This window comes from Bufo bufo, chromosome 9 (assembly GCF_905171765.1).
Source record: "Bufo bufo chromosome 9, aBufBuf1.1, whole genome shotgun sequence".
Lineage (NCBI taxonomy): Eukaryota > Metazoa > Chordata > Amphibia > Anura > Bufonidae > Bufo > Bufo bufo.
In genome coordinates, this window is record NC_053397.1 from 159,578,077 (window position 1) to 159,595,744 (window position 17,668).

General features: G+C 43.2%; 1 protein-coding gene across 1 annotated transcript in view; it reads left to right on the forward strand.

Moving 5' to 3' along the window:
- Positions 1–267: 267 nt before the first annotated feature.
- NOL12 (nucleolar protein 12) overlaps positions 268–17,668 on the forward strand; it is a 35,249-nt gene continuing 17,848 nt past the window's right edge. The window contains exons 1-4 of the mRNA XM_040408271.1: positions 268–321; positions 3,876–3,982; positions 7,985–8,090; positions 12,009–12,057. Of these exons, the coding sequence (XP_040264205.1) occupies positions 3,918–3,982; positions 7,985–8,090; positions 12,009–12,057 (220 nt within the window). The 5' untranslated portion in view covers positions 268–321; positions 3,876–3,917. The remainder of the gene's footprint in view (positions 322–3,875; positions 3,983–7,984; positions 8,091–12,008; positions 12,058–17,668) is intronic.

The following is a 17,668-nucleotide window of genomic DNA, read 5'->3' on the forward strand; positions in this document are numbered from 1 at the left end:
AGCCTCCAGATAAAACAGCTAAACATTCATTGTACACTAGACCCGCACAGACAATCAGACGGTCCCGCCCGACAATGGGACGCTATCGCTATAGTGTTTTCTATTTGGAAACAGCGGGCGGCTCTACTGTTTCCGATCCACGTGATCTATGAATGTCACGTGATGTTGTGACGTCAGCAGGTCCTTATCGGGTATAGTATTTAGCCATTACCTTTTCTAATGACGTTTCAGCGCAGTAAAGTGACGTCATCAAAACGCGACCGGACAGCTTAAGCGGGCGCATGCGCACTTGCCTTGCCTGTTCTGGGATACTGCATACATGTGAGTCCCGTAGCTCATTGCCGTGTACAGGGTCTACCGGTGACCGCTCAAACCGGCGCCAGCCAGTGGCCCCTGCTTGTAACTTTCTTGTAGCCTGGTACATGGGGCAGCAGGTTCTGCCCGTTTACTTCCCTCATAGTTTGTGGGAGTTCTGTCAATGTAAGGAGAAGTTGCTGCTCCCATAAGGATATCTGCTTTTTATGGGTAGAGTCCGGGTGTGTTTCCTACAGAGCTATTGATCTATCCCAATGGAGCTGCAGTGTTAGTTTAGGGACCGACCCTTAATTCCTTCTTGCTGCAGCCATGTGCTGTGTTTCTTTATTTTTTATATATTTTTTTCTCTTTCATTTTTCACTTTTTATCCCCCACCGTATGAGAGCCGTAACCGTATGAGAGCCGTAACGTTTTTCCATTTACGTAGCCTTAGGAGCGTTTTTTAATTTTTTATGCGGAGCAGCTTGTAGTTTCTAATGGCTCCATTTAATATTCTATATGGCTTTGATGGCTAACCTCCGGCACTCCAGCTGTGGTAAAACTACAACTCCCAAGATGCACACTTGCTTGGCTGTTCTCAGAACTTTACAGAAATGGAGTATGCTGGGAGTCGTAGTGTCACCACAGCTGGAGTGCCAGAGGTTAGCCATCACTGGTGTAGTATACTGGAAAGCAGGAAGATGATTAAAGGGGTTTTCTGGGATTTTAATACTGATGACCTTTCCTCAGGATAGGTCATCAGTATCTGATTGGTGGGAGTCCGACACCCGGGACCCCGGCCGATCCGCTGTTTGAGAAGGCATCGGCACTCCTGTGAGCACCACGGCCTTCTCCGTTCTCACCAAGCACAGAACTGTACATTGTATAGCGGCTGTGCTTGGTATCGCAGTGCAGCCCCTTTGGAGTGCGCTAGCAGCCGCTATGTACTCGCCGGTGTCTTCTTAAACAGCTAATCGGGTTCCTGAGTGTTGGACCCCAACCGATCTGATACTGATGACCTATACTAAGGATGGGTCATCAGTATTAAAATCCTGAGGAATTAAAGAAACACAATTGTGCCACAGCCTTCGCTGTGTAGTAAAATCGCCTCTAGGACTACACTGACATTTTGTAGCGCTTCATTCATTAGGTAATATGCCATCTTGTGAGCTGCAGTGGTCATTCAGTAGTTAAAGGGGTTGTGCAGTGGCTTTGTACTGATGAGTTATCCCCAGGACCACCCTGCTGATCAGCTGTGTAAAGAATTGTGCTCCTCTTCAGTTTACCTGCACGCCGTCTCCCTTGTAGTGATGGTGCAGGGTAACTAAACCGGGAGGGAGAAGCTGTAACTGCCCTGAACCACTGCTGCAAGGGAGACGGTGGAGGACAGGTCATCAATAGGGATGAGCGAACTTGTGTTTTCAAATTCTGCATACAGGGTTCGTGTTATCTAAGAATTCCGTTATGGATTCCGCAACCCGGACCATAAGTCATGGTCCGTGGTAGCGGAATCCATAACAGAATTCTTAGCTATCCCGAACCTTGTACGCCGAATTTGAAACACAAGTTCACTGAACACTAATCCCTAGTCATCAATTATAATAATATAACATTTCTTTAACCCCCTACTTTCAGCCTTCCCAAAGCCATAAAAAATGTTATTTTTCCATTCACATAGCCTTTTGCGGGCTTGTGTTTTTTCAGGACAAGTTGTACTTTATTATGACACCATTTACAGTTGCATACAAAGTAGTGGAAAGTGGGAGAAAAAAATTCCAAATGGGGTGTAATTATAAAAAAAAATAAAAAATACACAATTGTGCCATGGGTTTAGTTTTTACAGTTTCCTATGTGGTTAAACTGACCTGTTACTTTCATTCTACTGGTCAGTACAATTACAAAGATACCAAACGTGTATAGTTTTTCTTGCATTTTAATACTGAAAAAAATTTAAAACTTTGGAAATTTATTTTTTCTTTACATCACCATATTCTTACCCTGATAACTTTTTTAGTTTTTATGTGTACAGAGCTGTAGGGGTCATTTTTTTGTGTGTCCATCTGTACTTTTCATTGATACCATTCTAGAGTGTGTATGACATTTTTATATCTTTTTTATTAAATTTTTTGTTTTGCCGTATGGGATAAATATTGTAATAACGCAGTGGTTTTAGCACTCGGCAATGCCCATGATGTTTATTCTTTTAATTATGTATGTTCATTTTGCGGAAAGGAGGGGTGATTTAAAAAATGAATAATAATATATATAGCCTGACTGGCTTGAGAGAGGCTCTATTGTTGAGCTGAAACGTCGCTGTACCACATGGGTGAATAAAAGTTATTTTATTTTTGGAATTGCAACCCTTTTTTCCATTTGTATTTTGGGTAATTGATTATTCCCATTGGGCTTGGCAACCGCTGCTGTTGCTTTTTTTTGCCAGTGATGCCCCTAGGGAACTATACCAAGCAATCATTAGATTGCTTCTCTCATACACTCCAATGCATTAGCATTGGAGTCTATGATGATTACACTGTGTTCCTATGGAGTCAAGCCACAGGCAGACTCTCCATAGGAACTAATGTTCTGTTGCCTCATATCATTCAGAAGGACTGAGGCTGCCGCACACTGCATCTGTCTCCCCTGATCCCTGCTAAGTAATGCAAGGGGGAAAGTCATTACTACTGATTGAGAAGAAAAGATGCTGCAATGGCGCAAATCCACGGGTGGAAACGGACATGAAAGTTCAATCTGGATATTCTTTATTTAGTTATTATTTAATGAAAGTGCATAGCCATGTAAACAACGCGTTTCGGGGACTAATGGTTCCCCATTATCAGGACCTGATGAAGGGGAACTATTAGTCCCCGAAATGCGTTGTTTACATGGCTATGCACTTTCTTTAAATAATAATAAATAAAAAAAGGAATATCCAGATCAAAGTTTTATGTCCGTTTCCACCAGTGGATTTGCGCCATTGCAGCATCTTTTCTTCTCGACAAGCACTCTCTGGAGGATTGGACCCCCTTTCCAGGAGAGATCTCACCTGCGGCTGCAGCCCTGTGGAATTGGATTTTACTCCATTCATATCTACAATAGAGTTGTGCCTATCCTTAGCACAACTCAATAAGGTGAGCCTTGCTCTTTCTTTTCAATAATTCAATTTATTCGAACGTACTATCCTATTGTGCGCCCCTTTCTCTCTCTCTCCCCTCCCATTCTACAATTACTACTGATTGGACAGAGTCAGACACACCTGATACTGGTAACACTCAGCAGTACCTTTACTGCAGACTCCTGGCAACTTCTAGCAAGAATAATACAGGAATGGCACAACGTTGGCTCTAGTGAACTTTTGGAGATAGCCAAGTATACACGGTCAGCTATCTCCAGCAGTGCCACAGTGTTGAATGGAGCAGTAGGGGTTAAGTGTTTGTAATAGGATAACCCCTTTAATGTAATTTCAAGGCTTCTGTTGTATGTATTTCTGTATTTTTTTTTTCTTTTTTGAATTTCTCCTTTTTTTTAATTTCCATTTCTTTTTTTTTTTTTTTCTCTTTTATCTATTCATTATGCTATTGTAGCTGGTCTGAGGAGGAAGTACAAGTTGCTTAACAAGTAGAACAATGGGGAAAAAGAGGCAGAAGAAAGCTGCTAGAAGAGAGCTTGTGTTCGACGAGGAGAAGAGAAGGTAAGTAGTGAATTACAGTATATACCACACTATTAGGCTGGGTTCACACTTGAGCGTTTTACAGCGCGTTCAAACACGCTGTAAAACGCTCAACACATGAAAACCAATGCTTCCCTATGGCCCTGGTTCTCACTTGAGCGTTTTACAGCGCGTTTGAACGCGCTGAAAAACGCCCTGCGCTCAAACAAGTTCTTGAGCTTCTTTGGGGCGTTTTGACGCGCGTTTGTGGCCATAGGACACTGCAGTCAATCACACAAACGCGCGTCAAACGCGCGTTTACTATTGCAAAAAACGCGCATAAAAACGCGCGACAAAAACGTGCGTTAAACGCGCATATCAAATACGCTCAGGTCTGAACCCAGCCTTAAGAAAGGACAATATGGCGATATCACAGTTTTTTCAATTACCCCTGTATTTTAGTGACGTCATAGGGGCGGTCACACTTGACAGCTCTGACTGGTTGTAAAACAGGCACTGTGTATGTCAGTATTTGTGAGCGCCCCAGCTGCCCGCTAGCAAGTCGATGTGTGTATATATGTCGCAGGGAAATGCTGAAAATGGAGAAAGTTGAAAAAAAGAAAGTAAGTTTCAAATAAAAATAAACAAAAACGTCATTTTCCCCAAATAAATTAAAAAAAAATTAGTAAAAATTAGGGGGGGAAAAGTATACATATTGGGTATCGCCGCGTCCGTATCGACCGGCTCTATAAACATATCACATGACCTAACCCCTCAGATGAACACCGTAAAAAATAAAAACTGTGCTAAATAAACTTTTTTTTGTCACCTTACATCTCAAAAAGGCGTATGGTACTATTTTGGTGGGCAATCTAACCGTCACCTCATCCCGCAAAAAATGAGACCCTACCTGAGACAATCGCCCAAAAAAAAAAAAATATATGGCTCAGAATATGGAGACACTAAAACATAATTTTTTTTGTTTTAAAAAAGCCATTATTGTGAAAAAATTAAGTAAATAAAAAAAAAAGTATACATATTAGGTATCGCCTTGTCCGTATCGGCCGGCTCTATAAAAATATCACATGACCTAACCCCTCAGATGAATACCGTAAAAAAAAGTGTAAAAAAAAAGCCATTTTTTGGTCATCTTACATCACAAAAAGTGTAATAGCAAGCGATCAAAAAGTCATACGCACCCCAAAATAGTGCCAATCAAACCGTCATCTCATCCCGCAAAAATCATACCCTACCCAAGATAATCGCCCAAAAACTGAAAAAACTATGGCTCTCAGACTATGGAGACACTAAAACATGATTTTTTATTTTTAAAAAAAAATGAAATCATTGTGTAAAACTTACATAAATAAAATAATTGTATACATATTAGGTATCGTCGCGTCCGTGACAACCTGCTCTATAAAATTACCACATGATCTAACCTGTCAGATGAATGTTGTAAATAACAAAAAAAAACGGTGCCAAAACAGCTATTTCTTGTTACCTTGCCTCGCAAAAAGTGTAATATAGAGCAACAAAAAATCATATGTACCCGAAACTAGTACCAACAAAACTTCCACCCTATCCCGTAGTTTCTAAAATGGGGTCACTTTTTTGGAGTTTCTACTCTAGGGTTGCATCAGGGGGGCTTCAAATGGGACATGGTGTCAAATAACCAGTCCAGCAAAATCTGCCTTCCAAAAACCGTATGGCATTCCTTTCCTTCTGCGCCCTGCCGTGTGCCCGTACAGCAGTTTACGACCACATATGGGGTGTTTCTGTAAACTACAGAATCGGGGCCATAAATATTGAGTTTTGTTTGGCTGTTAACCCTTGCTGTGTAACTGGAAAAAAAATATCAAAATAGAAAATCTACCAAAAGTGAAATTTTGAAATTGTATCTCTATTTTCCATTAATTCTTGTGGAACACCTAAAGGGGTTAACTATGTTTGTAAAAATCAGTTTTGAATACCTTGAGGGGTGTAGTTTCTATAATGGGGGTCATTTTTGGGTGGTTTCTATTATGTAAGCCTCACAAAGTGACTTCAGACCTGAACTGGTCCTTAAAAAGTTGGTTTTTGAACATTTCTGAGAAATTTCAAGATTTGCTTCTAAACTTCTAAGCCTTGTAAGTAACATCCCCAAAAATAAAATGTCATTCCCAAAATGATCCAAACATGAAGTAGACATATGGGGAATGTAAAGTAATAACTATTTTTGTAGGTATTACTATGTATTATAGAAGTAGAGAAATTGAATCTTGGAAATTAGTTATCACCACTTAAAGTGACACTGGTCAGATTTGCAAAAAATGGCCTGGTCCTTGAGGTGAAATAAGGCTGTGTCCTGAAGGGGTTAACTGTTTTAGTGAAAAGTCTAATATTTTTGATAATGTAATAATATTGTAAGAAATAGGTACTTAAGCTGATATTTTTAAAAACAAAAAGGATATTTTTAGTGAATGTAATTAGTAAATAATACAGTTCATTCATTTTTATTAAAACACGTTGTTGATTTGTGGCATCTCGAGTTACAAAGTATTTTTTTTTTTTTTTTTTTTTTTTTTTACAGGCACATCTTTTTGTTTTACATTGTATTTTGGATTGTTCACAAGAACACTTCTTAAATCCTTGACCTCCAAATATGATCAAAGCTCAATTTTCATCATTTCCCTGCGAGAGAGATGTATTTATATATTTTACTTGCTGATGCTCCTGCTGGTCGGGTGCTGTGCAGTTGATGTATATACAATGGCGGGCCTAACCTCTCAGCTTATAGAGTTTTTTTGTGCTGTCTTCTTGCAATGTCACCACCCACATCCTGTTTACTGAGGCAGCGCGGCGGCTGGTTCAGAGCTCACGTCTGGTTCTCTGGACTTCCCAGCCAGGTCCAGGTTACTGACAGATGAGCGGTACCTACTACAGGTAACATCACTGCCACAAGGAGAGCACTTTTCCTGCCTGGGTGACTGTGCACGAGCCATAGACATATGTCATGTACATGTATCACACCGCATGGTACAGAAGGCTGCTCTCTGAGTATCAGCAGGTGTGAGGGATCCCTAGTATTACCACTATCAGTATTATAATTACCTATTTCAGTGATGTCACCCTTTATTATTATGGGACTGGAAAGTAATATTATAATGTAATGATAATTGCAGACATGTTGTATGTAACAAATATAGAATCTGCTTCTTCACCTTTTCATACTGGAAATACTTAAAATACAATTTGCTGTTCCTTCTCTATGGAACTACAAAACTCAGCATTCCATAGTTGTAGACCTTAAGCACCTGCTGGGAGTTGTAATTTTCCATTCAGCTTGGGAGCCACGGATTGCATACCACAAGGGTCGCTCAGTTTTCAAAAAACTTATGTCATAGAGACATGGCAAAAAGTTTGATCGGTGGGGTTCGGATTGCTGAGACCCAACCTTAATGTGAGGTATCAAAAGCCCATCTTTCATTGGAGATGAGCAAAATGTTTTGCCGATTGACCGGGTTTGTGAGTCTCCCATTTTATTCCTCGGGCGGGAAAATCTCCTATGCAAAACGTTGTGTACAGCTCTATCATAAAAATGTGTTCAAGAAATGTATTGACAGAAATTCCATACTATAGCCACCAAATTGCTACCGATTCAAGCTGATGTGGCTGTATGGCTGGTAAGCAGGACACTTTTACCATTTATTAAGTGTTCTTACACATAAGGAGTTTTCACATCGCAACAAATGATCAGTGGTTTAAAAAAATCATTGGTGAAGATCTAATGGACCTGTCCATCAGGAGGCTCCTCGCAGCGACAGGTAGGACGTTTCCTAACGGTCATGAAGGATTGCCATCATTGTCTCATGACAGACCTGCCTAACTAGCAACGCCTATAGTAAATGTACTGCACAACAGTAACAGAACTAATGTACTGTTCTCTATATATACAAGACTTTGTCCTGTTACAGGCATGGACAGTTCATTTACTTTTTTCCTTGTTAAAGCTTGTGTGATTTTTCTCAGGTAGCCTTCACGAATCTCATTATTTCATTTTAGAGAATATTTGACTGGTTTTCACAAGCGCAAAGTGCAGAGGAGAAAAGCTGCCGTGGAGGAGATCAAACGCAAAATTAAAGAGGAGCAAAAGAAGATGAGAGAAGAGGTAGGAAGGACATGAACTCGATAACTGTTAATTATTGATTTCTAGGCCTCATGGATTCTGGCGTCCATGTTAGGACCACAGTTCCCGGCTCTACCGCGGGTCTGCTGACCAGCACTTACAGCATCCTAGGCTTATACAATGCAGTAAGTTTGAGTCATAGACCTGTGGTCACCCTGGGAATCGAAGCCATATTATGTATACTTAAATTGAGTGTTTCCCAGCTAGAGTTCCCTAAAAAACTGATCTGGGGTTTATGGAAAGACAACACTAAATCTTTGAGGGAAGATTCAGATGGAGGATTTTGGGTGTGTGTGTCGGCACATATTTGGTGCTGAAACCGCCTCCCACTGTGTTCAGTAGGATGCCATGCCACAGTTCAGGTGGTCAAGGATTTTTGCCATTCTTGGCGCAGTTACTACTCTGACCAGTAGAGCATGTCCACATGAAAACCCATCACAAAGGCAAAAAAACACAATACAACAGCACTCTGCAAACACAAATAATGTACAAGAATACCAAAGTCGTAGAAAATATTCTGGTGCTAATGCTATGCTTATTTTGTAAATTTGAGATCTTAGGCAAATACATTTTGTACAAAATTATTTGGGCCCATCTGCCGGCGTCAAGGCGATCTCTATAAGACTGGAACCGGACACTAAATACTGCCTCTTATAGTGCCATACTGGCCACCATAAAATTCAGGGAATGCAGCACACAGCAGCAGTTTCTGTCGTGGGATAAGTGGAGGATTTTGGCATGGACAAAATCTTCCTGAACCTACCCTAACAAAAGGGGTGAATGATCTCGGCCTGCTCAGAGATGCTTGGCACAGGGGCAGGCAAAGCAGTCCTCGAATCTTGGCCATAAATAAACAACAAAAAAACAAACCTAAAGAATGTTTTACCCACCCATACACTGATACTTTGAGATGAGAATGGGTAACACTTGTGCTGCTTGAGCCACAGATAGAAGAACACTGATTTAAAGCATGTGTCCACCGTTGAACACAATTCATATATATTTGGATGTAATCTACATAAGAAGTTCAGTAACATATATAGCATGGGTCCAGATGCAACAATAGACAGTAGTTAGTTTTGCTGTGCTCCTATAATGAAGTAGTGATAGTTAAAGGGTTGTCCCATTAGAAAAGTGGTGTCTGGTGGGGGTTTGACATCTGGGGCCACTGGCGATCACAAGAACAGGAGCCCTGTTTTCACCCATTGAAATAGTGCAATGGTAACCCATGCACAGTGCCGCTTTATTCAACTCTATGGGTCTGCCGAGATAGCCAAGTACAAGTGCAGGCCTGTATTGGAATATTCCTCCAGCCGGCTCCGGCCCGTAATTATAGGGTAACAGATTGTCCGATTTCAGTTAGAGGGGGAGCTGTTACCGGGGCAGGAGTGTGGCGTCTGTATTTTCACCAACCAAATGCTGTGGTCACAATTGACTACAGCATCTGAGGGGTTAAATGTCGGATATTGGCGTGATTGCTGATCGCAGACATTAGCCCAGGCTGTCTGCTGTATAAAATAACAGAAATCTGGTGGCAAAGCTAGCTTCTAGCACCGCAACTGCAAAGTGGATGGAGCGTTCTGCTTCTGGCTCTATCAATTGTCATTCTACTGGTGCACCCAGCTGTTGCAAACAGTTGATTGGGGGAGGGGGGGGGCTGGGTGTTGACCCCACACTGATCTTATATTGATGACTTTCGGAAGGAGAGGTCATCAATATCTAAAAGCTGGACAACCCCTTTAAGACTGGCATGTAGTACACCAGTCTTAATCAATTGCTGCGCTGACATAGGATGCATTGAATATATGAAGTTGCACTCCTCTTAAAATGTTGCCACGTCAGGACTGTGCGGCAAAAGATAAAATCTGCCATCTACACTGTGTGCAGAATTATTAGGCAAATGAGTATTTTGACCACATCATCCTCTTTATGCATGTTGTCTTACTCCAAGCTGTATAGGCTCGAAAGCCTACTACCAATTAAGCATATTAGGTGATGTGCATCTCTGTAATGAGACGGGGTGTGGTCTAATGACATCAACACCCTATATTAGGTGTGCATAATTATTAGGCAACTTCCTTTTCTTTGGCAAAATGGGTCAAAAGAAGGACTTGACAGGCTCAGAAAAGTCAAAAATAGTGAGATATCTTGCAGAGGGATGCAGCACTCTTAAAATTGCAAAGCTTCTGAAGCGTGATCATCGAACAATCAAGCGTTTCATTCAAAATAGTCAACAGGGTCGCAAGAAGCGTGTGGAAAAACCAAGGCGCAAAATAACTGCCCATGAACTGAGAAAAGTCAAGCGTGCAGCTGCCAAGATGCCACTTGCCACCAGTTTGGCCATATTTCAGAGCTGCAACATCACTGGAGTGCCCAAAAGCACAAGGTATGCAATACTCAGAGACATGGCCAAGGTAAGAAAGGCTGAAAGACGACCACCACTGAACAAGACACACAAGCTGAAACGTCAAGACTGGGCCAAGAAATATCTCAAGACTGATTTTTCTAAGGTTTTATGGACTGATGAAATGAGAGTGAGTCTTGATGGGCCAGATGGATGGGCCCGTGGCTGGATTGGTAAAGGGCAGAGAGCTCCAGTCCGACTCAGACGCCAGCAAGGTGGAGGTGAAGTACTGGTTTGGGCTGGTATCATCAAAGATGAGCTTGTGGGGCCTTTTCGGGTTGAGGATGGAGTCAAGCTCAACTCCCAGTCCTACTGCCAGTTTCTGGAAGACACCTTCTTCAAGCAGTGGTACAGGAAGAAGTCTGAATCCTTCAAGAAAAACATGATTTTCATGCAGGACAATGCTCCATCACACGCGTCCAAGTACTCCACAGCGTAGCTGGCAAGAAAGGGTATAAAAGAAGAAAATCTAATGACATGGCCTCCTTGTTCACCTGATCTGAACCCCATTGAGAACCTGTGGTCCATCATCAAATGTGAGATTTACAAGGAGGGAAAACAGTACACCTCTCTGAACAGTGTCTGGGAGGCTGTGGTTGCTGCTGCACGCAATGTTGATGGTGAACAGATCAAAACACTGACAGAATCCATGGATGGCAGGCTTTTGAGTGTCCTTGCAAAGAAAGGTGGCTATATTGGTCACTGATTTGATTTTGTTTTGTTTTTGAATGACAGAAATGTATATTTGTGAATGTTGAGATGTTATATTGGTTTCACTGGTAAAAATAAATAATTGAAATGGGTATATATTTGTTTTTTGTTAAGTTGCCTAATAATTATGCACAGTAATAGTCACCTGCACACACAGATATCCCCCTAAAATAGCTAAAACTAAAAACAAACTAAAAACTACTTCCAAAAATATTCAGCTTTGATATTAATGAGTTTTTTGGGTTCATTGAGAACATGGTTGTTGTTCAATAATAAAATTAATCCTCAAAAATACAACTTGCCTAATAATTCTGCACTCCCTGTAGATGTAACTTTGTAGTGTAAATAATGTGAACACTATTGGGCCGCTTACACCCATGCCCTGCCTAATTTTCTTGACAAGTGATGAGCACAGTGTAGACCAGGGGTAGGCAACCTCCGGCACTCCAGCTGTTGTGAAACTACAACTCCCAGCATGCATACTTGCTCTGCTCTTCTAAGAACCTACATAGAAATGAATGGAGCATGCTGGGAATTGTAGTTTCACAACAGCTGGAGTGCCGAAGGTTGCTGATCCCTGGTGTAGACAGACAAAATAGTGACACATTTTTACATTAAGTTGGCTGGCGCAAAAATGTATGACTTTTCAGTGCCAATAAACTGGCGTGATACTTACCCCACAGTGTTATTAAACCTGTGAATGAAGGCAAGAGATGCATCCTTCAACTGAGAGATGGTCATTCCTCCCAAGCTGTCACCAATTTTCTTTCTTTTTTGTATTATAGAGGCACAAAGAATACATGAAGATGTTAAAGGAAAGAGAAGAGGCTTTAGGTAAGAAGCTTGTTAAAGAACCTCTGTTAACATGATCAACTCTACTAAACCAGGCATATAGGTAGGGCTGATCATGATGATTAAAACAATACCCTAGTTATCTTTATATGTAGCCGCATTATCCATTTCATCCACCATGACGGCTACACATGAGATTGACCTCTGTAAGAGCAGGAACACACAGTTTAAAAGCCCCCACCCACTCTCACCCATCAGTGTTTCCTTTGGGGCTCCTCGCAGAGAGACTTTCTCCTTTTAAGGAACAGGGGTGGTCTTTCTTCCATTCCTTCCCCTCTGCCTTCCTGTGGCTAAAGCTGGGCATAGGAAAATACAGGAGTGGATTCTCGTCCCTGTGAGCGGGGGCCTGTTCTCATATCTCCATCTCTATCATCTCTATCTCTCTTCCACCTCTAGACATAATATTGAACATGATGTATTGTCAGAGGGGGAAATTGTTGATGACTAAAGGAAATACTAAGGGCTACCATGGGTATTGAAGATATTCAGAAACCCTGGTCAGTACAGGACGACATGTTCGAGGAACTACGTGCGAAAAAATTCTAAAGTATTCCCCATAAACGAAAACATTAAGGATCTGATCCTTGACGAATGGACAGAAAGAAGGTTGGGAGGGGGGCAGAGCCTGACTGCCTACAGAGTCGGACGCATGTGCGAGAGCTCCTCTCCTTGTGACACTGCAAACTGGTCAATTTTGCAACCTAGCCAGTTAAAGAATGGGAAAAGTTGGCAGGTGTATTCCCAGAGACAAACCAGAACTTCCTAAAAAAGACTGAGGAGCACTGGACATGGAGAAATATCTAAATAAGAGACCCTCGGCTGCAAGTTCTAGTAAGATGGCGCCGTCTGATCATGAGAACTGGATGCACGGCACTGAAGGAGCTGACTGTGTCTCCTCAGACCAGGACATTGGGGCACATTTGAACAACCTAGCGCCCATTTCGCGCCAGTTTTTGCAACAAGCCTTGTCGACAGCTCTAGCTCCAATACTGCAAGACCGCACTGAAATTAAGTGACATCAAGCACAGGGCATTGCGTGGAACACAACCGCACACTGGGGGACAACAGCGCTGCTTATGTGGAATCTCTGGACAATGCCTATACCCTCATAGAAGATCAGGAGAACTGCAGCAGGCGGAAAAATGTTCGTCTGCGTGGCCGCCCCACGAAGCACTACCTGAAGCGGCAAACGCCATTTTCTCCAGTCTATTAGGAGCTAACAGGGCAGTCGGTATAGAACACATTCACAGGTCGCTCATACCAAAACCAAAAGACAGTGAACAGCCGAGAGATGTGGTGTGCGGCCTGCTGCGATATGTGGATACAGCAGCTCTACTTAAAGCAGCCAGAGAGCATAAAGATCTCTTATATGAAGGAGCCAAGATACTCATGTTTTAAGACCTTGCGCCCTCCACATTAAGCAAACTGAGAGCCTTGCGGACGCTCACAGACCGCCTGAGGGCTACTAAAACGCCGTACAAATGGCTATTCCCTTTTGGCCTCACTTTTTTTCATCTGGAGGCAAGAGGTGCACGATTCAGTTGCCCGCTGATCTACCTGCAGCATGGGAGCTTCTTCAAAGCACTTTACTTGACATGCGGTCTTGGCTACCCTCAGCAGGACTTGGGGTCCCATTACCAGACCTCCCAGAAAAACAGAGATGGGTTAAGGCCTTAACGGAAAAAGACCACTCCTAGACCTTGAGACATTAGAGCACAATCTCTGGGAACAACCTTTCTTGTGGACAGCAACAACATAGGGTGCGCAGAAGCGGTCTCTCTGAACCGTCATTAACGCATCACCCTAATCCCACTGCGCAAGTATATGTTGCATTGAGACGTTTCTGTTCTAATTCTACTGCTTTCTTTAGTTACCTTTTGGACCGGAGGTTCTACCCTCTTAGTCAACCTCTGTCCGAAAAGGTTATTCATCTTCGGGCTAGGTTAATATCAATATCACCTTATCGTTTACTATAGACCACCATACTTTGCAGGGGAAGTTGGCTTTTACTCATCGATAGCCATATATCTGCCTCCCCCCTCCAGACACTCACCAGGGGTACATTTGCGCAGAGCTGGTGCAAGCGCTATATCTCAGGTTCCCTCATGCGGTTCTTGCTGCGTTTTGCTTGGTGGCAGTGGCATGCCCGGCATGAGATACTTGCTTTTCCTACTAATAATGTGTTTTACAGTAAATTTATTGAAGGCGTTTATCATGCCTAAAGATTCTCTGTGATGCAGATGCTGCCCGTCTTCCACCCCCTCCTCCTTTTTATCTCAACTCCGAAAATTGTTTAGTATATTTCTGGGGGGGGGGGCTAGAACGGCACATCGCAGACTGATTCTAAGGTTTTGCCCTTCCCGATGCCCATCTGTATTATAAAGCCATCCACTTGAAAAGATGGGTACAGATTCATGTCCCTAACTTCCGTACCCTAGGAAGCGATCTAGAATTGTTCCAACTCTCTCTGACGCAGAGAGCTGGGCTATGGGGGCTGAACTCCTCTTCACTACACTCTCATGTTTTACTTAAGGGTACAGTCTCGGTCATCCGGCAGCTAAACAAAGACCATTGCTTGCTCAATAACCCATCCCCGGCTATACCAGCAGACCTTGCACCCTTCTCAGTCAGACCCTTTGGCTGTGCGGGCATGCTGGGAGGTATAGTTTTGCAACAGCTGGAGGCATGCTGGATGGGAAACACTGGTATAAATGACATAAGTACACCACAGCTGAATTTCTAGATGGAGCTTCTGGAGCTCTTTCTGACCACCACCCGCTCAACCGTGTCTTAGCATCCAGCAATTTTATGGAATCTATAGAGTTTAATTCTGTCAGTAAACCGCTACTAGACAATTAAAAAGCATAAGGTGGAGTTGACATGGTTTGAAAAATTACAGAATCTTGAGACTCTCCCACGTAAGCTAATTTCCATGTTGTACCTATCATTGAACACCCCTGGTCCTACGGGGATACCGCAATACCGGAGGACGTGGGCAACTGAGTTAAATGTGGATTTTTACAGAAACTGATATTCTCCGCAAACACTCACTCTCATGGCTTCTCACGTTGCGTCAGGGTGCAAGAGCACTCATATACAAGTACTTACACAATGGTACCAAACCCCCAAGCAATTGTTTTTAAAGGGGCTTAGGAGCTCAGACCAATGTTGGAGATGTAGGGAGGGCCCGGGCACACTGACGCACATATTTTGGTCCTGTCCAAAAATCCGCCCATATTGGGCGAAGATATCGGACACAATTAATAAGGTAACTAACACTTCCGTTCTGCTGTCTCCAGAACTGGTGCTTCTCTGGCTTCCTACGCCTGCTCTGTCCTCCTCTAAGAGAAATTTAGCTACTCACCTAATACTTGCGGCGAGACTACTTATACCACAAAGATGGCTTAGTGAAGAGCCTCCGACATTTTCCCACTGGATAACCAAGGTGGACCATATATGTAGTTTGGAGGAACTGGCTAGCTGGGAGGACAGACGGCATGAGAGGCAATTAACAATATGGAGACCGTGGTTAGCATTTAGATCATCTGTCCTAGATAACAGCTAAAGTGCTCCTATTGACTGGACTAGCGGGTAGGCCCTTCTCCTTCAGACCACTTACATTGGGAGTTAACAAATATTCTAGCAGACGTTTGACCCGTGGGTGTCACCAGCTTTCACTGCCTCAAACTGGAATAGATGTACAGTATAAGTGTCCGGGAGGGCCTTTTTCCCTAAGGCCTCTAACCTTCCTCCTACTTCTCCGTCCCTCACATACCCCTACTCCCCTCCCCTCCCTTCCTTCAACTCCCCGTTAACACTAAGTTCAGATGCACTTCACATCAAGTGTCTTCAACTAAGTAATGCGGTCCTTTATGGTCCAATATCCTTATGGTCTGTGTATCTTATTCTAATGTTACTACATGCAATGTACTACAGTATGTTATTTTTGTATACATTACTAATGCCTTTACATATACTGTACTATAATGGGATTATTCCTGTATGCATTTCTTTATATTGCTCAATAAAAAGAATGTTGATAAGAAAGAAGGTTGGGAGTCTCCAAGGAGTTTAAAAATAGGCTGTTATTTGACCCAGCTGAAATTAAAATCTTTAACGAGACCCCAAAGATTGACATTCATGTGGCAAAAGTTGTTACAGTTACGGGATCCCATGGAGCAGAACACAGATGCCCTTTTGAGGAAATGCTGGGAGGCCTCCATGTTTGGTGTGAATACCAACATACCGGCAACTTCTGTGGCTAGGGCCATGTATTTATGGCTCAACGAATTAGAAAACCATATAAAAAAACAAAACTCCTAGAGAGGAAATCTTAAACTCCATCCCCCTTCTTAGGTCTGCCACAGCTTTTCTGGCGGATGCTTCGGTCAGATTCGCGGCTAAAGATGCGGCTCTGTCGGGGGCGTGGCCTGGTTGGGCATGTGAGCGGACGTGCTTGAGGGGAGCTCCTGACCTGCCGTCTGCAATCCTGAGGAATCCTGCATCTGCAGTAAGCGCCACTGCTCTGAATTTCACTGGGGGGCATCGGAGAGTGTGCGGATCCTATACAGAGCATCATGACCCGCACAGGCAAGAAGGAGAGGGAGCTAAGAGAGGCCGGCATGTCCACGCCGGTCAAACAAGATGGCGCCGCATCGGAGGTGCGGGCCGCAGACCTGGCGGCCCGCCTGGGTAAATATGCCCGTTCAGCTGCAATCATACATCCATCTGAACTGCCTGCTTCATCCCTGGCTGCATCGGGGGAGTCAGCTGTGAGGAAGAAATCCTCGGCGTCACCGACATGGGGGCCTGAATATGAACATTCACAAGCAGGGGAGATGGCTGGAGCTTCAGCTTCTGTTCCTCTAGCTCCACCTAGTGACCCTGCATTTCTATGTACTCGGCCTACACAGCATGGTCAGCCTGATAAAAATACTGGTGAGCCTACTTCTACAGATATCTTTAAGGCAGTCCAGCAAAGCAACAGCGCGCTTGCTCTTCTCACTACTAATATGGGAAGCCTGCAAGAAAGTGTATCCTTTCTCCGTCAAGACCTTAAAAAAGTCACTGATAGGATGACTGAGGTCGAAGCCAGAGTGAGTACAGTGGAGGACCAATTGCCCCCTGTTAAAAGAGATCTGGGCAGAGTTATTCACAATGTAACCCTGTTGAAGTCAAAAGCAGACGATCTAGAGAATCATTCAAGGAGGAACAACCTCCGGTTGGTGGGGGTCCCCTAGAAAGCTGAAGGTCCTGATCCAGTATCCTTTTTTGAAGATTGGATTACAATTAAATTTGGCAAGGATTTGCTATCCAGGATGTTTGCTATTGAAAGCGCGCATAGAGTGCCGTTCCGTGCTCCGCCACCAGGGGCACCACCTCGCCCAGTTTTAATGAAGCTGCTACACTTCAGGGACAGGGACAATATACTTAAGAAAGCAAGAGATCATCCGGAGCTACTGATCAATGGAAGTAAAATTGCGATCTATCCAGATTTCAGCAGAGGTCCAACGGAAGAGAGTCAAGTTCCTGGATGTGAAAAGGCGCCTTCGGAATCTACAAATCCCGTATTCCATGTTGTATCCAGCCAAGC